General features: G+C 42.1%; 1 protein-coding gene across 1 annotated transcript in view; it reads left to right on the top strand.

The window, feature by feature from the left end:
• ptprt (protein tyrosine phosphatase receptor type T) overlaps window positions 1–25556 on the top strand; it is a 277019-nt gene that overhangs the window by 43457 nt on the left and 208006 nt on the right. Inside the window, exon 2 of the mRNA XM_067374922.1 lies at window positions 8950–9071. Within this exon, the coding sequence (XP_067231023.1) occupies window positions 8950–9071 (122 nt within the window). The remainder of the gene's footprint in view (window positions 1–8949; window positions 9072–25556) is intronic.

Raw genomic sequence — 25556 nt, 5'->3', positions numbered from 1 at the left:
AGTTATATATATATAGTTTGACTAGTCAATGGCTTATTTTTTTATTTTATTTTTTCTGTCCGGTTACCATAATATATCATATGTTTTTGCCACTTTTATGCTGGTCAAGGTGATCACCCAAGATGGCTAAACTGGGAAAGCTGATCATGCAATAATAGCCAGCTTGACCAGCTTAGGTTTGTAAAACCTGTCCATCTCAGAATATAAGCTAGCACAAACTGACACAAATCTGTTTACTTTTCTGCAGGAAAGGTATCATGTGCCTATACGTCAAATATTATACTGTACTATAGTATTATTGTTTTAAACTAAGGAAAAAGAGATTGAGGAAGAGGTTTACAGTAACATGAGGTTTTAAGTTTAAGCATCGGGCCTATTCAGCCCAGTGGAAAAGTGAAAATAATGGTGCCTTCGCATGCTTCCGGAAATGCCCTACTTCCCACTTCTGGAGTGTGATTACAAGCTTGTAGCATTCAAGTGCTTTGTTGTCGGAAATAACAGGAATCATGGAGAAAGTATTTTTAATTATTAATATTATTATTTATTGGGAAAATATTATTAAGAACAAAATGATTTTTAGTATCCTATTCGTTGACAACCATATAAGCATTCACCGCGGTAACTACTGTAGATGGTCGGCTTGCAGACAATTTTGGAATTTTAGTCAAATACAGGCTATTTTCACTGTGTATAGAACATACAAAACACTTCAAATGATTATTCATAGATGTAATATGCACTACTTTAATGACAATGTGATGTAGCTTTTGTGGAAAACACTAATAAAGAATACCAGCCACAGCAGCAATCGTTCTCCCATCCGCCATGTTTAAAGTTTATGGAAATTATGCCCAAGCTTCCCAGTGGTAAATATAATTTGAAAGGGTGCTGTTTTTAAGTAGAAAACTTTATGATAATTTCGATAATACGTGAATGCAGCATAATAGCTGTATGAATCCCATATCCGTAGGAAGTTTTATTCCAGCTGGAGTCAGTGTGTGTGAACAAACCAGATCAAGAGAAGACTTCCCAATTTTAGTTGAGTCACCTTTTAGCACTAATCGAATTCCCAGAGTTTTTGAAACAAGCATTTGGTAACTGGTTAATTACCAATTATTCAACAAAAAAGCTCTGTATAGGAATAAACACGCCATTTGTCGGCAGAACGGCAGGGTATTGTAAAAGGTGAGAATTGAGTATTTGGCAAAGGCACGTTGCATTTTCACTTGGTCTGTGGGGGAAAGTGGTTTGGCACTATATGTCCAGTCAAAACTGCTTTTCTAATGCTGATATTTAACTCCAGAGTGTTGCAACTGAAGGTGTAAAATGTGATTTTTAGTCACACAACGTGTGGATCCATGGGAGTGGTGCGGGGTAAAGAACCCCGTAATCCGTGTAGCATTTTAAAGGTGCGAAAACCTACTCGAGCAACACGACACTTCCCACTCGCGCTGAAGAAAGTGTGAATGTCTGTTGGATGCCTGTTCTTGGAGGACCTGAGTCCTGCTGTCTTTGTGTGGGTGTAGTGTGTACTAAATGAAGGAATCACTGAGGTGTGTACAGCTAATACATGTGGACGTATGAATGAGTTTGAACAATTAGGAAGTTGGCGTCGGGTAGGGTGGTAAATATCCGCTCTGGAGTGGGTGGACTGGCATCTCTTTGTCCTTCTGTTGTAAGTGAAACTAGGAAATCAGCGTCTGTCCGGCAGGCACGGCTGCACCTGTAGCACAGATGATGGATGGGAGAGATTTGCGGTGCACAATGGATTCTGTGGCCCGAGCAGACGAGGTTAAAGGCGGCAGGTGAGGTGGAAAAAGTTGCATTAGCTCAGGTTGACGGAGCTGCTACATTGAATGAGTGACAAGCTGGCTAGAGAGCCGCTGTGCGTGTTTGTGTGCTAAAAGGTGTTGGGAGAAGGAAAACAAGTGAGCGTGTGATGTGGAGTTTCCTTTCTTGTTGTACGCTCGTGTCAGGCCGCTCTTGCTTAATTCACAGCGACAAGCCATGCGAGTTTGCCTTCAAAATGAATGTGTGTATGTGAATGTGTGTTTCATGGATTAAATTGGCCCGCTTGCTCCTGGTTCATGCTCCAGTCTGATCTGATTGGAGTTGTCCGCTTCTGGGGGGTGGGGAGGGGGGTTGATTTTCTCCCTGTGAACTCCATAATCACAACAGCAGATGTCTCTAGTTGTCAATAATATTGACAAAAATCCTCTGGGTCATGTTCTGACTTTTTATAAAATGAATATGCTTATATTTAAGGTAGTATTTCTAAAGGCAACAACATGAACAGAATGGAAATAAAGAGCTAAACATAGAGGGTTTTATAGTTTACATATGTAAACAGTAAAAACCTCTACATTTAACTCTTTTTTTCTATTATATTTTAATATTCATAAAAATTTATAGCTACTTATAGACATAATGTACTATGTATACACACACACACACACACACACACACACATATATACATCAATTTATATAGGTATTGATCATACATATATAAACTGATTTATACATATACAGCTAGTGTGAGACAAACCCTCAAAATGTTTTTTTGCAAGTAAAAGGATTTTTACAAATGCCTGACAAGATGGAAAATGATATCGAGAATAGAGTTGTCAAAAGTACCAACTTCGGTACTAAGTTGGTACTAAAATTTTAAAAATGTGACGCTTTGAGCGCTGTTGAGCGAATTCGTAAACACATTGGCCATTGTGTTCACGACTCATCGGATATGTCTGTGATTGGCTTCAGTGATCAACACTTCAAAAAAGTTGTAAATAGTCATCAATTCACAGAGCTCTTACATAGATACACACGGGAGCAATTGAATGGACCAATCCACTGATAGACATCTGCTTTCAAACGCTCCCGCTTTAAAATTCAAACACTTCCATGTGCTTTCAAAAGCTGTCATGCGTTGATCATTGTAGCCAATCACAGACATATCCAATGAGCCATGAAAACGATGGCCAATCAGAGGTGGTTACGAATCTGCTCAACAGCATTTAAAGCATCCCATTTTTAAAATTTCAGTACAGATTAGTACCAAACATCTGTACTTTTGACAACTCTAATTGAGGACACAGGAAAGATATGTAAATCAAAAACCAACTTAATGAATGCATAAAAATAGTTTTCTTTTGGTCCATTTTAATTAGAGAAGGGATAAATGAATGATGATTTCCATTTTTTAACATTGTGAGTTTAGAATGTTCTACTTCTAGAAAAGTGTACTTTGGTGGAAATGACCCCCTTTCATTTTGGCTTGGATTTTCAGAATGTTTCTTCCATGTGATAATTTAAAGGGGACATATCATGAAAATCTGACTTTTTCCGTGTTCAAGTGCTATAATAAGGTCCCTGTTGTTTTGGTAAGCCTTCCTCTGCAAAGTTGAAAAAAACAAGCCACTCAGATTTCGCTCCTCTAGTGACATAGGAAGGGGATCTTATTATAATATTACCACCCCTTAATCTGTTTCCACCCAGGGCGCCGCTATTTTGTTTTCGCAAACAACAACTGTACCATGGCAAAAATTTGAGCAAAGCATGCTAACTGTCTCGTTAGCTCGGATAGCCTTGCAAGTTGACCCTGGCAAGTTCTGCGTTTCTGTCCGAGCGATATTTTGGAAAAAATATTCACCACATATATTCACAGACCATTCACAGCATTTGATAGCAGTCATAAACATTAGCCTGGTTGTATGGCTCTGTTTGGCAAACAGGTACGCTGTGTAAAGTGGATGTGGCACATGCTAGTCGATGAGTTGAATCAACTCCACAGCAACTACATAAATTTATCCACTAACAATTCAGAAACGTCCAGACGCATTCTAAAAGTTGTAACTTCTTCCTGAGTCTCTCCATCAGTGTCCGACTCCAGTTTAAACAATGTAAGGCTTAACACTGTTACTGACAATCCTCATTTTGGCTGTGCGAGATTCTCCAGTTTTGTTGTTGTTGAGCAAGCTGGAATAAATTATATGTGGGGTAATTTGAGCTGAAATTTCACAGACTCATTCTGGGGACACCAGAGACTTATATTACATCTTGTGAAAAGGGGCATTATAGTTCCCCTTTAAATGTGAAACTGAAAATAAACTTTATACAGATGATGAGACTTTAAAGATCACTGCATTAACAACAGATATCTGAGCTATTATTTTTGCTTAGTGAGGTGGACATAATCACTTTAGTTTCAAACCGACTATTTGTCTGCTCGACTGGAAATGCCGCTGGTGAGGGCCAAGAAAGACACAGCATATGCTTATGACTAATGCAATTAAACTCTCAAACATGAACGTAATGTCAATATCTGTTAAATAAGATCTCAAAGAAAGAAAACTGTAGCTGAAAATGTTCAATTCTCCTTCCCTAGTTAAGTTGGTTCATGTTTTAGTTAGTTAAGCAAGGCAAAGATCACGTTGTTTTATAACCTTTATAGCAAAGGTTTTCATCCATATATCTGTCTTTCTACACAGTACTTTTTTTGTAAGGGTGGTTAGTTTATTATAATTTGCAAATTAGTTATAAGACCAGTGCTTCCCACACATAGACTTTACTTGGGCGGACCGCTCTGGTATAATAACGGCCGCCCAAGTATATTTGGAGACACATTTTTGCTTTTATTATTTTTATCCTCTTATACTTTTATATCTGCCCAATATAATGAAACCATCCACGATCGATTAACTGATTGTTTCACACCTGCTCGTTATGTGTGCGTCAGAACATGTCCCACTGACATTCCCACAGGCGCTGCATTTTGCAAAGTCACAAGGCGACACCGTTGGGCGTTCTACAAGCTCGCGCAACAGCGCTTCAGTCTGCTTCAAAGTGATTCTCAATCAATGAAAAGCGCAGATTTATGCCAAGCGATTACTAATGAACTCAAGTTGATGAATTATTACATCATGGCCTTTATATAAAATGTTTTATACGGTTGTTTTATAATCTGAAGGATCAGCCTACAATAGTACAAACATTTCAAAATAAGAGTCCCGGTGTATTGCGGGCTTGTTTATAATTAAAAGTCACACGCTAAGTTTTTTTCTTTTTCTTTTGGGCATTATTGGTATTTTAGTTGCATAATAAATTATATTTAATTTGATTTCCATTTAATTCATAGTAAATTATTGTAGTCTCCCCCACAGGAAGAAAAGACTAAGAACATTATTTGACATATATTATTCATTACATAAATTTTACTATTAAAACCTGTGTCCCATTCACTGAGAGAGACACTATATGACAGCAAGGAGAACATGGGAAAAGGAGAACCATTTAAATGCTGTAATTTTGCATAATTTACAATGCATAATAATGCATTGCAATATTATGCAATATTAGTATGTAATTAAATGTAATAGAATGCTATGTATTTAAAATAAATTTCAATTAATAAAAATACTGTTAAAAATCACACATTATTTGTGCAATGGGTATTAGGAGGATTTTTCACCTGGCTACCACCACAAGTATATTTCAAACCTGTGGGAAGCACTGAAGACATTTGTATTCATGTTGAAGCTTTAAAATCAAACCAACACATCATAATATTTTTTTTACAGAAACAGGCTCCACTTATAAAGTGAACAGTAAAGACCCTGACACCTCTGTTTCTGTACACGCCAGTTATTTTTCAGAGTGTAAACAAATCCTTCTTTTACTCTAGCAGATGTTACCCTTCCACAACTGCCACATCTGCCCCAAATCTAACATCTTCCTTTCCTGAGCTGTGAAATCATCTCTAAGTTCATCAAGCGCTCCTGATAGCATGAGCACTATGTTCGATAAACATCGTATTGACAGCGTGCCAGCAGTAGGGCATATGAGCTGTGAGCTATATGAGCTGTGAGAGGTGTGGAGCGTGAGCAGCAGATGTGAAGGACGAGGCCATGTCTGCCACTGATGAGCTTGGAAAGTCTTGCTTGTCTGCTGTGGGGTAACTTATCAATAATGGATCAATTTGGTAGGCAACATTAATTAGAGGAGAGATACTGTGTGCGAGTGTGTGTGCAATGTGATCTCATTAGTATTTGTAAATATTTGCAAGTTAGGGATGATACTCGCCCAGTTTAGTACATTTCTATACTTTTGGATAGACAGTGAATACATACATGCACATTCTTAAACGATTATGCTTAAGCCTACAACGTGTGTGGTCATGTAAACGCGTTAAACCATTTTCCTTTCTTTCGGCGTAATATCATAAACGCCTTAAGAATAAACTGATCGACAGAGCTAGATTTTTGCCCATTACCCTGATTTTGCCCGGCATGTAAACACCATAACCTGCGTTCTGTCAGCTTATTGAAGTGCGCATGTGACAGGAAAATGTCTTTATTTGGCAGATTTGAACACATCCAGCCACAGTGAGTCTTTTGTGGTGGAGGAAATATATATAGCAAATTCTGACATTTTCTTGACCCAAGACATATAAAAAATGTGTTCTCATCTTGTGGAGCCAAAGGACACGTGCTACAGTTGTAGAAACTACAAATAAAAGAGGAGCATGAGTCTGTGCAAGTTTCCTGGTGACATTTTGAAATACTCTTGGGTTTTTAATGCTTTATTTCACAACTCACATAACAAATAGAATACTCTGAGTAAAATAGGTGCTTACTTTTTGATGTCTCCATCGGGGAATATCCTGATTTTTTAATACAGTCTTGTAAACGAGGTTTACTTGCATTGCAAGTTTATTGATTTGCATGTAAATCGGGTTATTTCAATACACTGATTTTTGGTAGTTACCTTGGTCACTGTTGTCAGTAGATACTGTAAAAACATACTTTATCACTAGGAAAATTGGAAATAACCAATTAAACATGAAAGTATTATGCAGTAATTTAAGACATTTCTCCTTATATAGAACCTTTTGGCATAAAGCATTCTTTAAAAGTGATCTATATAAAACCCCATTGAACATTTTGTCTGCTATATGTTCTGTGTGATTTCAGAAGAATGAATGAGTAAAACATGTTTGTTTTAACCATAATACTGTGTCACTTACTGTATATTTTATACTGATAGAGCTTTCAAGAGCCATACAAATAATGCATATTACTTAACTTTTATTACCTCATTTGAATATCATTTATAAATAAATTTGCCATTTACAAAGGTCTTTACAGTGAAAGTTTCTCCATTATTTATTGATAAATTAAAGTCCTGCAATGGATTTGTGTTGAGTTTTTAACACAGTCACCTGTGGAATTGAACTCATAAAATTTCTGTCAGAGAGAGACAAGTCAGAGATTTAAAAAGTCTTTGTAAATCTCTAAAGTTAAACATATGTAAAGTTTTTTTTTTTTTTTTTTTACTTTAGATGTTATAAATGATACAGTGTTATTGTATGTTATATATATGTATGAATACCTAAACATCCCTCAACAAACCCAAAATTCAGTACAAAAACATGCACTGTTATGCTATGCTAATTGTTTGACACTTTTTGATTCAGCGTATGAAATGTCTTCTTTTCCAGTGTAGGCTGAGGACAAGCAGGGTGGCAGTATGAATGTGTGCACACTTCAAAGTCAATTAGGAACCGAGGGTTACATAAACTTCATGAGGCCTCATTTCTTCTTCAGCTGCTGTCTGAACTGAACCCCAGCGGGCAGACGTGTTCCACAAAATCACGTCTTTGACTGGTTAATTCTTTCCTTCAATAGATCACTAGGCCCTTCGATCGCTCCCCCTGGAAAATTCAGAATATTTTACAATTGTTGTTTTTTACGGTTGTGTGATTTCTTTGAGAATACCTTTGATGTGGTTTGCGAATCTTGCTGGTATTGTAGGATTCATTGCCTTTCGGCGCTCGTGGCAAATTAATTATTTTTGTAGCATTTTAATCCTCTTGTGTAGCCTAATACGCAGGGGCAAATTAAGACGGCAGTGAATATTTGGTCCTTGAAATATGCAGAAATGTAAATGTAAGTATCCTGCAGGCAGAAGTTTCATCATGTTGAATCTGAGCGCTTAACTTGCACACAAGCTAAAGCGATTTCCGCGTTGTGTCGGACAGAAACAACTTCCAATCGAATAAGGCTGTATGATACGTTCAGTCCATCCTACAAAGATTCAGGAAAGAAAATAGTCTGAAAGGAAACAAGAACTATAAATAGGTATAGATAGTTTAGATAGTTCCCTCCCTAGATTCTGATTGGTCAATACAGTATTCCAGTCATAGTATAGCAATTTAATGTAAAAACCTGTTTATTAGCAGACAAAATCTTGTTCATCAAGCACAAAAAATTACATTGAATTATTTTTGCATAAAGAAAATAATATTTTTAAGTAAAAAAAAAAAAGAAAAGTAAACCACAGTTACACATTTTGTCCCAAATTATCATTATCATAATGTGTATGGACATTTTTTAACTACATTTTTATTTTTAATTTCAATGAAATTAAAATCCTGTAATATAATGATTTTTAAAATTGAAATCGGAATTTGTCAAGATTAAGTTAAATACGGCAATAAATGCTACAATGATAAATAAATAAATATTCAGAGAATATATCAATTTTCTTGATAAAGCAATATTTTAATAAAAATCTGTGATTGTAATATTTTTTATTATGTAGTAACCATTTCATAAAAGCAGTAAGTCAAGGCTGTGCTGCATTGTGTCACTCTGCTGCACGTTATATATAGTATTGGCCCTTTAGTATATATTCACAATACAGCACACCCTCTTACACCTTACTGCTAATAATAAACCCTCTCTCAAAGCTACGATACAAGACGTGTTAAAATGAGTACATTTAATTAGTGCTATTTCATCCTGGGTTTCTAATCCTTAGCTCCCGGCTAGCATAAAGCTTAATGCAGTGGAAAATCGTGTTTTTAGCGAAGATGAAGTAATGATGGCACTCCGTGGCTTAATCATGTTGACATATGCCATCTTCCCTCTCGTGTGTGTTCTGTAGGCAGCTGTTCGTTTGAAGAGCACTACAGTAATTGTGGCTACAGCGTGGCGTTGGGGACTAATGGCTTCGCCTGGGAGCAAGTCAACACCTGGGAGAGACCCTCCATGGACGCGGCCGTTCCCACAGGTATGAGATACATGCCTCACTCTTTCCTGTTTTCTTTCTCTCTTTCTCTTCTGTTGAATAATTTTTAATGGAATAGTTCACTCAAAAATGAAAACTGCCATTATTGTTGTTCCAGACCAATGTGGTGTTTCATTTATAGTCTATGATGCTCCAAACTGACATAAAATACCATTAAAATGAAAAAGTGGAAAAAGTGGGTAGGGCACTGTTACGCTTTACATAGATTTATGTACTATATTGCCAGTCTTCTGAAGCTACTGTATATGATATAGTGAGGAACAGACCAAAATGTAAGCATTTAAAAGTAGATTTATGGTATGTTTTTGATAGACATGGTCAGTTGATGTGTGAAAAAAGAGCTGTTTCAATATTTCTTCATTTAGTGTTGCATGGAGAAACAAATATCACACTGTTTCGGAATGACATGAGTGTCATTTTTGTGTGATCAGTTTCTTTTTCAAACTCCTCAGCCATTCCCAAGATCTAATTTCTTCAGTCACATCTCAATCTCTCCTTCATTTTATTCATGTTTCCCTCCTCATTCTTCTCTCCATTGGCCTCTTGTTATATGGAGAAGCAGGGTTTGAAATTAACACCTGGAATCCCGCCAAATGCGTGTGAAAATCCACCGTGGCGGGAAAAGCATATCAACACACTAGACAATTTGGAGGGTTATGATTCATAAATTATGTTCTATCACATTGCATGGCATCACTATCAGAGCCCTTCCCCTAAAAGGAGCCTCAAACATTAGCAAAACAAAGTGTAAAAAGGGTCGCACACTGAAAGAAATGCCTCTTCACCCTTATTCTTTCTGTTTGCTCTGTTTTTTCAAATACATTAATTCAAACTCATTGATGCCACTTTGTTCTTTCTTGAAGTGAACTTTGTCCTGTATGGTGATTCACTGTTTTGGACTGCCGCTTTGAACTTGAGAACGCGAGTACAGAATGTCCGATAGGCCTGCATGCGAGATGTCAGAGTCTCGGCGAGAGAACCACTTTTTCCAACCCGTTCTCATAAATGCCGCATGTCCAAGAGTTTATAATTTCTTATATTTTTGTTTTGACTAGTAGAAATTTTGAGTGACAGCTAACTTGATAGCTAAATTGGCTGGTGAGTGAAAAAGTTCATTTCAAACCTTGTGGAGAAGGCACTTTGGCCTCCAGTCTGTCTCGAATTCTATCTCTTTCTCTCTCAGTCTGTCTCTCTCGGAAGCTCGGCAGTAGTTCACAGTGAGACAAATGGCAATCAAGTTCTCTGTCACTCTCACTCAGCCATCTCCTGCAGCGCTCAACAACCTCTGTCTCACAGCACTCTTAAAGACAATAGAGTCAGCTACACAACTGCGTCTCTCCCCATCAGCTTATTTAACCCCATTTGCTCTCTACACACTACATCTGACACCGAAGCACTCCGGCTTCCAGACGCTCCATTGGAAAGATGCTACATCCTTATAAATTACAATTTTGCGTGGTAGTGTGTTCCTTTCAAGGAACTATGCTAGTGAACGCACCTTTGCCAGAATGAGTACAATGCTTTATAATGTGATTCCTGTTTAGGACACTGTATTGAGTCGCCACTTGATGCCCAAAGTAAAATCTGGGTCCTGAAGCAAAACCAGTTGAGACGCACTGTTTTGAGGAAATGAGGTCGTCAACAGCATCAAACAAAATCTAGTCGAAAACATCAAAGTCTAGTAATTTTTCTCTATTGGGGGCACTAGCATCAGGCCCCATCTGATAAAAATACACAAGCACTCATTAATAAATAAACGGCTGAAGAAGCACCATCTGCGCGTGTTGATGTCATCAGGATCTGATTGTCTAATCAGGGGAGGAAATTGGGCCGCGGCATGATCCTTCCGTCATTAAGCCCCGTGGAGACGCACCGATATCAGTCTCTCCTCTCTGATTGTAGGCGGCACTTAATACAGTGTTCAGTGAATTACACCCAGGATGCAAAAGACCTGATGAAAAGTAGCAATTTGAAGAGTGTGCCCACAGGAAAATTGTATTGCTCAGAGGTTGCCTTTTTATAGCTCAGGAGAACTAATCAAAGACTTTAGATATACAACGATGACGCGCTCATATTACTATTAATGGGAGAAAGTGCAACACGCAGTATGGCCGCCTTCTAAATAAAACTGCCAGTCGCTGATTGGTGAAGTCACTGTAGCCGCTGTTAGAAGCTCCGGTTGCTATAGAAACAGTCAATGTTCTGAGGCGCACGCTTAGGATTGCACATGCGCATTTGCTGGTCCAGCCTGAAAAATGCATTTTTTTGTCATGATTTATGGGACAATTGTTGTTAGATTTCAGTGGTGATTTCTAATATGAAATTTAATCGTAAGCTTGTTTAACAGCTTTGGAGAATGTTGAGATGTTCCCCCATTCAAAGACATACTGTAGGAGCTGTAGTTGTAGGACTGAAACACCTGCCCGAGAGGCATTAAAAGATAGCTGCCGAGTGAAAGGACTTGCGTTAATGGGACTTTGACCTAATGGAGTTCTCGTTAGGGTTTTTGGAAGTGTGCTTCTTTGCATTATAAGTGCTATTCAGATTGCTGCCAGTGTAGAGCATCCTAAATTTCATGATGATGGAATTGAGAATAAAATAAAATGTAAAATAACATTTAAAATGAAAAATGAGATAAGTACCAGTGAAAGAAGCCGTGTTGCCACTGCATATTAAGGGTGTGTCTCAATCAGCTCTGTAGTTCAGTAAGTGTTTCGGGCACACATCGAATCTTGCAAGCAGGTTTAAACGTTTCTCTCGTCAGTCTATTGCTTGGTCGCGTGAGAAAAGTCGTGGCTTTCTTTCACCGCAGTGCCATAGCAAAGCAAAAGACGCTTGCGATGCTTTGCTTTAAGAAGTTCTGTGGGGCCGTTCACATATTGCGTCTTTTCCGCGTGCAAGTCAGTTATTTCAAATGTAGCCATGCGGCATGCGCGCTCACAATGGAAGCAACGCGGCCGTGACGCGCATGCGGTGCATTTTCCAGGAGCATCGAGATGAACAATTCTCAACTTTTCAGAATGCCGCAAGCGCACCGCAGGTCATGTGACAAGAACCAACCGATCAGCTATGGCCTTTCCGTAACAAAATATCAAAATCTCAGCCGAACAGCTGATCATAGCTGTACAAGGTGTTTTTATATCTAGTAGTAAAGCTAATGCAAGGGCTAGAAATCAATTTATCCTTTGCTGAAACTTCCTGATCCTCTTGGCTCAACGACCGACGCCACGGGAGAGCAAGCGCTTTGGAAACGAGAAGCGGTGCGGCCGCGCCTTCCACGCGTTTTAGAAGCAATATATGAACGGTCTCGTAGGATTCTAAGTTCATGTTAATTTTAACATTTTTTTTTTTTTTTCAGTGACAGACAGACCTATTCAGATGTTCATTTGAATAGGCTACAGAAGGTTTTTATTAAACCTTGAAATGTGAACTTCGGTAAAGTTGGTTTTATATTCGCACATTCGGACATCCGTATTCAATAGCCTTGTTAATCACACTACATTGGACATTCAGTGGACATTCACAAGTAAATATGCCATTAAAACGTCTCGGTTACAAAGGTAACCCTCGTTCCCTGAAGGAGGGAACGGAGACGTACGTCGGACAGACCGACGAATAGGAATCTCGCTAGAGAGGCCAATCTACTTCGAGTGTAACTAAACGAGCCAATGCACATTGGCATGCAATCATATGCATCAGCTGCTCGCCTCGCAGCGCGGGTATATAATGAGCAGCAGGTGCGTTGCATCTTCAGGTTTTCGCTGAGGAGCCGAACCGGATAGGCGGCAGCATCAGCGGGGTACAGCGACTGTGGCGACGGGACGTACGTCTCCGTTCCCTCCTTCAGGGAACGAGGGTTACCTTTGTAACCGAGACGTTCCCATTCAGTCGGTCACGTTCGACGTACGTCGGACAGACCGACGAATAGGAATCCCTACCAAAGCGCCACAGGAGCTGCCCCCTTCCAGCGCTCTGTTGCAAGCCACCTGAACCCCCTTGCCTGAGGATGGTGGGACAGGGCTAACACAGAGAGAGTCGATCACTGCTGTTCCCCAAAACCCATTCAGTGAGACTATTGGATAACGCTGGGAAAGCGTACCCTTCGCTGGGAAAGGAACGCTGCGGAAGCCACATCCTTCCCGAAGGAGTTATGTGGAGAAGTACATATGGACTAACCCTGTAGGGCTGTGCTACATATGGAAGAGCTGGGGTGACTCCAACCCGATGAAGGGTAGGTTCTCCCAGAGGGAAAGACACGGGCTTCGTTTAGGAGCAACCGTGGAACCAACCATATGGGATCCCCGTAGGGTCACACATATGGAACCCAGCCTAAACCCGGTTCTCAAGGATACAACGGAGTATAGGCCTGGCGCCAGACGCTCCGCCACGTCGGCTGCCGAAGGGATATCGGAGGACTCGACAGGGTCTGCCTTGTAGGGACTCTCTGGAGAAAAGAAGCGCATGTAGCGCAGCAAGCCGACACTAAGCCGGGGCCTCTCCGTGCCTCTGACCTGTGGCGAGAACATGGGAGGAGACCGGCTCGACACGAAGGCTATAGTATCTAGCGAACGTGTTAGGTGTCGCCCAGCCCGCAGCTCTACAAATGTCTGTCAGCGAGGCGCCACGAGCCAGCGCCCAGGAGGATGCGACACCTCTCGTGGAGTGAGCATGCAACCTGAGCGGGCAGGGCACACCCTGAGCTTGGTAAGCCAGGGCGATGGCATCCACTATCCAGTGGGCCATCCTCTGCTTGGAGACAGCCTTTCCCTTCTGCTGGCCTCCATAACAGACAAGAGCTGGTCTGAGGTCCTGAGGCTTTAGGTTCTGTCTATGTACAGTCGCAAAGCGCGGACTGGACAGAGTAAAGCCAGGGCTGGGTCTGCCTCCTCCGAGGGCAGCGCTTGCAGGCTCACCACCTGGTCCCTGAAGGGACTGGTAGGAACCTTGGGCACATAGCCAGGCCGGGGTCTTAGTAGCACGTGGCTATCACCCGGCCCGAACTCCAGGCACGATTCGTCGACCGAAAATGACTGCAGGTCCCCTACCCTCTTGATGGAGGCCAATGCCACCAGCAGCAAAGTCTTCATAGACAGAATCTTTAAGTCTACTGACAGCAAAGGCTCAAAGGGAGCAATCTGAAGTGCTCTCAGCACCAGAGTGAGGTCCCAAGAGGGTATGGAGAGGGGACGAGAAGGATTTAACCGTCTCGCCCCCCTAAGGAACCTGATGACCAGGTCGTGCTGACCAACAGATTTGCCATCTAAGTGGTCGTGGTAAGCGGATATAGCAGCAGTATGGACTTTTGAGGGTGGAGGGGGGACAGCCTACGCTCCAACCCTACTGCAAGAAGGAAAGCACGACTCTGATCGAGCATCTTCGGGGGTCTTCCCGGCGAGAAGAGCACCACTCGACGAACAGGTTCCACTTTGGAGGCGTAAGCACGTCTCGTAGACCGTGCACGTGCCGAAGTGATGGTGTTAAGTACCTCAGGGGGTAAGTCACCTAGAACCTCCGCATCCCGTCCAAGGGACCAGACATGGAGTTTCCAGAGGTCTGGACGCGGGTGCCAAAGAGTGCCCCGTCTCTGAGAAAGAAGGTCTTTCCTCAGAGGGATGGGCCAGGGAGGGGCTGTCGCGAGGAGTGAGAGTTCTGGGAACCAGGTCCGGTTGGGCCAGTAAGGCGCAACTAACAAGACCTGCTCCTCGTCCTCCCTGACTTTGCACAGGGTCTGTGCAAGTAGGCTCACTGGGGGAAACGCATATTTGCGCAGGCCCCGGGGGCCAGCTGAGAGCCAGTGCATCTGTCCCGAGTGTCCCCTCGGTCAGAGAGTAAAACAACTGGCAGTGGGAGGTTTCTGGTGAGGCAAACAGGTCTACCTGAGCCTTTCCGAATTCTCTCCAGATCAGCTGAACCACCTGGGGGTGGAGTCGCCACTCTCCTGGCAGCGCAGCTCGTGATAGCTCGTCGGCCACACGGTTGAGCACACCGGAGACATGAATGGCGCGAAGCGACCCCAGATGCTTCCGACTCCACAGGAGGAGATGGCGGGCGAGTTGTGACATGCGACGGGAGCGTAGACCACCTTGACGGTTGATGTACGCAACGGTCGCAGTGTTGTCCATACGGACCAGTACATGCTTGCCCTGAAGCAGGCCTTTGAGGCGGCTCAGAGCAAGGCGTACTGCCAGCAACTCGAGGCAATTGATGTGCCAATGCAGATGGGGTCCCGTCCAAACCCCTGAGACTGCATGCCCGTATTACGTGGCACCCCAGCCGGTGGCAGAAGCATCTGTGAACACCACAGCATGCCGGGACACCTGTTCTAGGGCACTCCTGCCCGAAGAAACAAGGGGTCCGACCACGGACTGAAGGTTCGGCGGCACTCCTGAGTGATTGGCACCCGGAATGTGCCGCGCTGCCACGCCCATCTCGGGACTCGGCCGTGAAGCCAGTGCTGAAGCGGTCTCATATGAAGCAGACCGAGCGGTGTTACAGCCGCAGCAGCCGCCATATGCCCCAGGAGCCTCTGAAAGAACTTCAGTGGGACCGCTGTCCTGCCATTGAATGTATTCAGGCAGTTCAACACTGACCGAGCACGTTCCTCTGTGAGGCGTGCTATCTGCTCGACCGAATCCAACTCCATACCGAGAAAAGAGATCCTCTGCACCGGGGCGAGTTTGCTCTTTTCCCCAGTTGACCTGAAGCCCCAACTGGCTGAGGTGTCTGAGCACCAAATCCCTGTGTTTGCACAACTGATCCCGGGACTGTGCTAGAATGAGCCAGTCGTCGAGATAGTTGAGAATGCGAACACCCCCGTTCTCTCATGGGAACAAGGGCTCCCTCCACGACTTTCGTGAAGACGCGGGGAGACAGGGCCAGCCCGAAGGGTAGGACTCTGTACTGATATGCTCAACCTTCGAACGCGAATCTCAGGAATGGCCTGTGTCGCGGAAGAATTGAAACATGGAAGTACGCGTCCTTCAGGTCAATCGCTGCAAACCAATCTCGGGGACGGATGCACTCGAAAATGCGTTTCTGCGTGAGCATTTTGAATGGTAGCTTGTGGAGGCTCCGATTCAAAACTCGCAGGTCCAAGATCGGTCGTAACCCGCCGCTTTTCCTGGGTACAATGAAGTAGGGGCTGTAGAACCCCGACCTCAAATCGGCTGGAGGGACCGGCTCTATCGCGTCCTTCGCCAGTAGGACTGCGATCTCCGCACGCAGGACAGGGGCATCGGCATCTTTCACTGTAGTGAAGAGGACGTCCCTGAACTTGGGGGGGGGGGAGCCGGGCGAACTGAATCGCAAAGCCGACCCTGATGGTCCGAAGGAGCCAGCGAGATGGACTGGGGAGCGCTAACCCGGCTCGCAGAGACCGTACAAGCAGGACCAAAGGGACCACCGGTGTACCCGCAGCAGGGCAGCGAGGTGGAACACAGGGACGCGGCTCGGGGGGCTCTCTTTGTGAGGCGGCCCGAAGCGGCGTCACAGTGTGCTAGGCAACACTTACCTGGCTCCACGGATGGACAGAGGGAGCAGTCGAGGCTTTGGCTGCCCGCTGCTCGCTGCTGTCCGCTGGCGACAGAAGAGGGGGATGAGAGTGGTGAGGTTTTCTCCTCCCACTGCTCTCCAAACCCTCTTCAGACCTGGAAATGGAGGAACTGCTCTTTAAAATTTGGGTACCGCTGCCTCTTGGGTCAGTGGCGGAACAGAAACAAACCCAATAAAGGATTTACCACCTGGCCCTCCTCCAGGGGTGGAAGAGCAGCCCCACCCATCTCTGGGTCGCCCGTCTCAGGGGTGATTCTCACCAACCAGTTAAACAGCTGCAGAGACGGGAGGCGTCATCTCCCCGCAATGGATACAGCAGAGCCTGCTGGGCCGGAGTTTCTTGCAGGGGACGACACCCTTGGCGACGAGCAGACTGAGGGGCGGCCCAAGAGGAACTCAATGGTTTGTCATGGGAAGCTCCCCTATCCGCTACTAACTGAGGAGAACCGCTGGGCTCAGTCCTCGACAGTGTCACCGAAAGGCCACCTCGTAAGATGGGAGCATTGAGAAAGCATTTAGCTTGACAACCTCTCACACCTCACAAGGTAAGCCAGGGGGCACTTCTGGACCACGGAGGTGGACATCGTCTGGCTGAGGGCCTGCGCCGTGACTTTGATCACGGTTAGTCAACAAGCGCAGCTCAACCCCAGCACAGAACTACCCTCATGCAAAAAGAGTGCCTTGGCCTCACATGCAGGGTGGGTGTGGTCTGTGTACAGCCACCCCATCCAAGAGGGTAGTGAGAGAGGAAAAACTTATGCAGATTGGCACCTTTGGCATTCCATATTTATGGCACCAATATACCCCCATACTGCCAAGTTTTCCATGCACATCTGGAAGACCCAGGAAAGCATGGCTGTAAACTCTGAATCTGAGTCAGCATAAGCACACACCATTACAGTGGGCAGCGTCACCCTCATTTCCAGAGCATAACAGCACTCTCTCCGATGCTGCAATCGACGTCTGTCCCTCAGCTGGAGCTCTGAATGAAATGCTAGGTTCCCCTATGAAAAGGACCAGCAATCCAATCCAGAAACTGCACAGCTTGCAATGCGCTAGAGAGGGAGGGGCCCTAGGGGGTTGGTTCCCGAAGGAACCCTCAACCTCATGTCACCCAAGCCATATCAGCAAAGTAGACCTCTTCTGGTGCACCAGAGAGGGCGCTACAATGGAGATTACGCAAGGGAACCGCGCATCTAGAGCGCCGAGCGAGCGCTGGGTTGCCGTGACAACCCGCGCTGCAGCCCGGCAGCTCGACGGCACACGACACGCAGAGGAGCGAGAGGTTTGCTCTCGCTGATCTCCGCGGTCTCCCAGAGTGTCGGGCAGAGCCGCGGCTGTGCTTTTACACACAAGCGGCAGCTGGCCAACAACAGAGGGGACTCAAGCTTCCCGGAGAAAGAAGAGTCACGACCGGCGTGTCGACGTGATCATGTTCTCATATGAAAACATGAACACCCACGAACATCATTTCAGCACGCGCCCAGACATGCGAAACGGTGATCGTGGCCGTCAGTGAGGACAGGAACGATCGCATCCAGAAACACAAGTAGGATGTCGTCTTTAAAAAGACGCGAATCTACTTGTGTAAGCTCTTTCAGGGACTTTACTCTTTTAGAAGTGCTGAAGCACGCAGGGGAACGGCCACCGCAACACAGACAGGGATTGTGTGCAGCCTGTCATGTGCTTTCTCTCTCTTTGAAGGCGCTCACTCTTACCAGCCGTAAAAACGGCTTTTCAGCGCTCAAAAGCGCACCGTACCGGCCGTGAGAACAGCCTTCTGACGCTGTCAAACAGCTATTTGCTCAAAAACGGCAAACGAAACAGAAAAAGAGAGGACGTCGACCCCGCTGCTGTGCTGTTCGCCCGCACTCGGAAAAAAGAGAAGTTCAACCAAAAGCTTGACTCGTCTTCTAGCAGACACTCGCTTGCAGAGAACAGGAACAAACACCGTTCGGCTCCGAAGCGAAAAGCTGAAGATGCAACGCACCTGCTGCTCATTATATACCCGCGCTGCGAGGCGAGCAGCTGATGCATATGATTGCATGCCAATGTGCATTGGCTCGTTTAGTTACACTCGAAGTAGATTGGCCTCTCTAGCGAGATTCCTATTCGTCGGTCTGTCCGACGTACGTCGAACGTGACCGACTGAATGGGAACAATACTTGCCTATTTTAATCGATTGTGAAAAATGTTGTACGTTGACAATCGTTGGTTGTCAATATCATGTTGCTGCTTAAAATTCGCAAACATTAATTTATTGCACATTTATTGGAAAGTCTGAATTTATCAGAAGTCCGAATGTGCGAATATAAAACCAACTTTACCGAAGTGAAATGTGATCTTGTATGTACAACAAGGAAAATTATTGAAATTTGTTAATGTTTTTTAAATAAATCTTATTTGAATTTCAGTTTCATTTTGTTCAAAATATCGTGATACGTACCGTATCGTGAGCTGTGCGTATCAGTACACCCCTAGATTTGTCTCATCCATAGCTCATCCACTTAACTGAGTTATGACACTGCAGTAACAACTTCATCTCCTAGAATGCCTCCTAAAATTATTTAGGAGAAATTGATCTCCTGTTGATGTATAGTAAGAGTACAGAGCTAAAAGATAAAATCCATGTAAATAGAATAGCTAGAATCATAATATGATCTAGGGCTGCCCTCGACTAAAGACTTTTCTAGTCGACTAGTACTCATTCATTCAAGCCAATAGTTGACTAATCACGTTTATATTAATTGAATTACTTAAATATATGCGTAATATATAGGCATAATTTTTAAAGTAGACATTCCAAGATTTCTCTCTCTCTCTCTCTCTCTCTCTCTCTCTCTCTATATATATATATATATATATATATATATATATATATATATTTCTCATTTTGTGAGGTAAGCAGCCTGTACACCAAGTTCATTTTTGTGACACGCTCCAGTTCAAGGAGACCGATAGGGCAGAAAGCGCATCCTGTTTGTTTTCTTTATTTTATAAAAGCACAATGAAGCTAATACTTCAGCTTCCACGTGCTGCACAAACACTAGGATATGCGCCTAATAATAGCACATATTTATTTCGGTTAACGTTGCTACTACTTACATGTTTCAAATGATAAGTCATATTTGAGGTCGATGGATAATAGGCAAACATTTGGATTTGCTGCCTGACATATTGTAATTACCACAAGAGCCCGTCGTTAATGATCTGTCCCTCACGGACTGCATGACTTCGCCACTTCCTGTGGTGTTTTTTTTTTTTTTTTTTTTCTGCAACTATTAGGGCAGTCCTAATATGATCTTGAAAGAATTGGATGAGCAACATTTTAGGCCATATTAGAAATTTTTAAATGTCGAGTTCAGTATCTTGGCAGGAGTGTCAACAGTGTCTGTGAGATTATAAGGATGGATATTTTTATCAAAAGAAATCTCTTGGATTTAATCATATATCTCCTTTTGCTCTCCATTTAGTCTCATTGCTACCCTAGGGGAATGATTTGCTGTAATAGGGAGGTCTCATTTGTGGTTTGTTTTTCCTAAGGGCAGAGCAAGAAGAGGTAGGAGATAGAGAGAGAAAAGCGACTCAGGTGGGGATGAGGGCACCTTAATGTGTTCTTACAGGAAGTGTAATGAAGCCTGTCAGTCGCCACTGTTTCATTTTATTCCTCCGTGGACCACGGGTCACTAGCATCAATACAATCCATTCCTCTCATTACCGCCACTCTCTGAGGGCTTCAGAGACAAGCTCCTCCAGGGAAAATACATCTGTGAATGAGATGTTGTGGCCAGGTGCACACGCTCTTATTGCACTCAGAGAGGAGACCAATCATCCCTCTGATGCCACACTCCAAAACATTAAGTGGTGGAATGTGCACCGGTACTTTTAGTTAGAGTTATTTTATGTAGTCAAACTCAATAGTGGCTTTAATGCCAAAAACATCTGATTTTAGGCAGTAATGTGCACATGTGATTTGTGAAAGTTTCTGATTAACACGTACAAGGTAGAAAGGAAAAACAAAATTATAGGTTTTGGAGCTACATGAGTAAAAGATGACAGATTTTTTTTTTCCTTTTTGGTGAAATATCCCTTTAAATGTAGGCTTAAACTGGGTATTTTTAGTCTGTGAGACTTGGGGTCGCTAGTTTGTTCTTTGAAGGAACACCTAAGTATCTTTTTGAATGGTTTATACTGTGTTTCTAGCTTTTCTATGCGTTTTATTTATAAAACTTTTTGAAATCTTTTATGGACTTAATGAACTCACAGAGGCCATTTATTTTCAGATGTATTTGCACTGCCTTTGACAGACAGATGAAAGCCCATGGCCTATTTTTTTAATGTTCTTTCACTGTTTCTCTCTTTGTTTTTCTGATATTTGTCCTACTATTTCTGCGCTCTGATTGGCCAGAGCTGTCAACAAATCAGAGTCAATCAAAAGAGCTGTCATTTAATCATGACGAATGATTTCCATGCAGCCGTCCACTTGGGTGTCCAAAGTCCCTCTGCATACTGTGCACTTTTTGGAATGGTAATTGAGTTCTGAATTATAGGTTGTCAGGGCGGTATTGCGTTAATGTGCGTGTTACAGATGGTTGACGAGGGTAAATGGCATTTGTAGCCTTTCGCTTTTACTTTTTCATCTTTTTTTTTTGTTCTTCTTGATGATTTGAGGGCTCTCATGGGCAGCAGTGCTTGATTGTGTGTCTGATTTCTGTCCTCTAAGATTAGAAAGTGGGGCGGAAAAGGTTGCAATTGAAAAGAAATTGACAGGGAAGGAGCTCTAGGCAAGCACTTGCATACACCCACTTACACATTCACTTAATCATATAGACACATAAAAACCAGTGTTGAGTGAATCTTTGAGTTGCTCATAATTTAAAGTAGTTAAACTTCAGTCATGTTACACTACAAGCTAATGAATTATTATTATTTATTTTTTTTGCAATCAGATTATTGTTCTGACACAAAAAACATTGAGAATCTCAATTAAGATGATTAATGAACAGATATATTCACAAAATGCCACAAATACAACTAGACAACACGTCGTTTATATAACTGAGTGAAAGAATAATGATCAAACAGCAAAATTTAACAAGATATATATACATTTTAATGAACTGGTGCAAATTAACTATTCAAGCGAACAGATTTTGAGAGATTTAATGTTTAGGTGACATTTAGTGCCTCAGTTTGCTTGGCTATAAACCTGCATGCATAATGCATAATTTTACAATGCAATATTACTATATTTCTTATTTTGTTTATTTGTATGTATACAAAAACAACAACAATAATAATTATTATAGTCATGTTGAGATATATATATATATATATACTCAGAGAGCGATAGAGAATGAGGGAAGCTGGTTATCCAGCAGCATACTGCCATGAATTAGATTGACAGGCCGAAAGAGACAATAGACAGAAATAGAGAGCGATAGACAGAAAAAAGACAGATATAAGCAGATGATGGAGAGAGAAGTAGTGGATTTAGCAGCTTATCCCAACACACATCAGTCTTGTTTACTGATTTCCAGGCTCCAATAAAGCAAAGCTACAGCCTCTAAGAGTCTCCTGCCGCGAGCTGCCGGAATCACGCTCTCACACTGGGGACCCGACTGCTAAGAGCCCTCCGCTCTTCCCTTCTCCCAATGCCTCGATCTTCCCTCTTGCTTTTTTTTTCCCTCTGCTTTCTCAGTCTCCCCCTCCCATGTCTCCTGAATTCATCACACCTTCCGCTGACACGCTGCTTTCATTAAAGCCTCGCTCGGGCCCTCTGCTGACTTACATGTCTCTGCTCTGGTTTACATGCCTCGATGAACACACTCCTAGTGATGCATTCACACTTTCAGACTCACACACACTCACTTTCACTCGGTGGGACAGAATGCTGTCGAGTGGCTTGGGTCAAGAATCGGAGCTTGTGATTAACAGGACAAAAACACGCATCTGTTCTCGGCAGGAAAACAGAATGTTTTTTGCCCATGTCTGCTTTGTTTGGTTGCTTGTACACGCCTCCCTCCTCATTGAAGAACGATTTGGGATTTTAGAAGATGTTTTATCATGCAATTTTATCATGCAATCCCTGAGGTGTACTTATAACCTTAGTGTATAGTTCTTTTGAAAAACATCAGCTTTGTTTTTAATGTTTTCCATCCTCACGACTGGGTTAGCCAAGTTTATAACTGCCCTATAGGCACTGATGTAATGTAATATCTGATTCCTCATGATGTTAATGCTTTAAGATCTAAAATTTGGAAATCATTTCATTTCATTTTGATTTCATGAATTGACCTGTTCACCGTTCAGTATTTTTAAGCTTGAGAGCCTAAATTCACTTTGCATTAGATTCGGTGTGACATTGCAGACTTGAAGGCCCATTGATCACCTGTCAGAAACACGCAGTGTCTCTCCTCATCAAAGAATGATTTGGGATTTAAAGATTACTTATCATGAATTTTTATTATTTAATTAGCCTCCCTGAGGTCTGCTTACAATGTTAGTATAGTTTTTTCCCTAAAACATCTCTTTTGTTTTTAATGTTTTCCATCCTCACAACAAGGTGGTAATTTTTTTTTGGTTTTCTGATCCATTTTAATGAGTTGTTTTTGCTGTTTAGTTTTAATAGATGAAGTTTAGTTTCTGTTTTTAACAATGGAGAAAAAAAAAATATTAACTAAAGAAATTTTCATTAGCTTTGGTGGCATTTTCAGGCTGGGAAAACTTTTTAAAATACTTTTCCATTATGCATAATTTTTACACGTCTGAAATGAACTTCCAGGTTGCTACTGTACATCTTTTAATCAATGAATATCCATGACTTTTCCAGTCATTTATGAGCACTGGATAAGGATTATTAACTATTTCAAGACATTTCAATACATTTCAATACATCTTTTAGGACATTAAAATATTAAATAGGATATTATTTACAATGTATTAGATATGATATATTATTATAATATAAACCACAATTTTATTTATTATTATTAATTCCATGTTTTCTGTGCTGGACATTACATGTCTGCAGAACTCCCATACAGCATCAAGCTTAAGAACTGAATGACCTATGTGATGCATTACAGTATGATTACAGCAGTGTCTTGCTATTCTTAAAGCACGATTAAGACCACTGATTTGCTCTTACTGAGGTAGTGCTGCATTAAGCTTACTGATGTATCGCCATGAAAAAACTACCAGCTCTCTGCATTTCTCTCTGGGGCTACATTGCTCCTGACAACAATGGCTTTTAAATGCTCTGGTGGTCGAACAATGGCATTGACTTATGGTTACCCATCTCTGTTTCCTCTATGTGGAAAAGGCGACCACACAACCACACACCGCTCAAGGTCGTCACCAGACAACAAACTTCTGGCCTTCGTTGCAAGTGATGGATAACAGAAACTCTTCATCCCAACAAATGATCAGAAAATTGTATTATCCAAGCACAGAGATAAAAAGATTACTACATAGAGGAGAGGAGATTGTGAACGATATAGGGACAATGAAAAATGAGGGATAAAGGGAGGACGGAAAGATGAAGCATTTCACTTTATGAGGTGCTGTACGAGCGTAGAGACACTCTGTGTTTCTGACAGGCGATCACAGGGCCTTCAAGTATGCATGTCTGTCAAATTCAATAGCACAGAGACACACATATAGACACACAAACTTTTAGACACACAGATTGCAATGGTCTTTCAGTCACACAGATTCTAATGCAAAGTGGATTTAGGCTCCCAAGCTTCAAAAAACAGAAGGGTGAACAGGTCAATTTATGAAATCAAAATGAAATTAAATAATATCCAAATTTTAATCATTAAAGCATTATGAGGAATCGGGTTTGCCTTTATCTTTTGACATAAAAGAGCTCACTCACCTATTTAACTGATCAGGTTTGCAGAAAGAACTGAATGCAAATCCTTTGACAGAGCAGACAGGCCTATAAATCTGTTCCCCTGTTGGACTAACATTAGTTGCGTCAGTTTTAAATGGTTTGCTTGTGCATTTGTTAACCAAGATATTAAAATTGCTATATACATCGTTAACGCTTATCAAGATGATGCAAACTAGAATTAATCACAGAGATTGGGAATTGTTGCTCATTATTTGTTGTATTAGTTTTGTTTTTAAATAATCAAAGGAAAATATTCTGCATTGTAATTAAGCGAATAAAGTGGCTTGCTAATTTAGAGTATTGCAAACATGGGCGATGAATCACACAACTGCTGTTGACAGTTTCGGGTTTTCTGTACAAAATACTGTGTTGTGTTAACTAGCACATTACATTACTGAATTACTATTAAAAAGTAACTAATTGTGTTAAACTATTCATTTTTGTGGAATGTCATATAGTAGTATATTTTTGTGTTACTTTTGCCAAATGCTCTTTCTCACTTTCAGAAATATAGCACTGTGATTGAGTAAAATATTAAAGTGTTTTCAGTTCCTTGGGGTTAACTGTCCCTTTAAAATTTCTCTTTTGAACATCTGTTTGGATTTTTTATTTTTTTTTTGCCTCTTGTTCATAAGCATGCTATCTCAATTCAGCAAATTGTCCTCACCAAATCAGTTAACTCTCTTCACATTACATCTGTTTGATATGATTTTATGAGACAATGCACCTTATGTTCCACCAAATTTCATTCATGGGAGCCATTTCTTCACTGGAATAGTTTAATCTGAAATAATGTGACCAGAAAGATTACATTGGGCTGGCAGAGAGAAGGGCATAATTAATTTGATGGTGACTTAATAAATGCAGGGTGACATATGAGGCACTGCAAGGCATGCTTAATGAGAGCGGGAATAAAAACGAGAGAGAATGAGAGAGAGCAGAAATGTTCTACTGTCTCTTTCCACAGATTGTGAAGCAGACAGCAGAGCTCCGGGCGATGAGAGGGCCACTTTACA

This window comes from Chanodichthys erythropterus, chromosome 21 (assembly GCF_024489055.1).
Source record: "Chanodichthys erythropterus isolate Z2021 chromosome 21, ASM2448905v1, whole genome shotgun sequence".
NCBI lineage: Eukaryota > Metazoa > Chordata > Actinopteri > Cypriniformes > Xenocyprididae > Chanodichthys > Chanodichthys erythropterus.
This window is presented reverse-complemented; position numbering and strand designations above follow the sequence as displayed.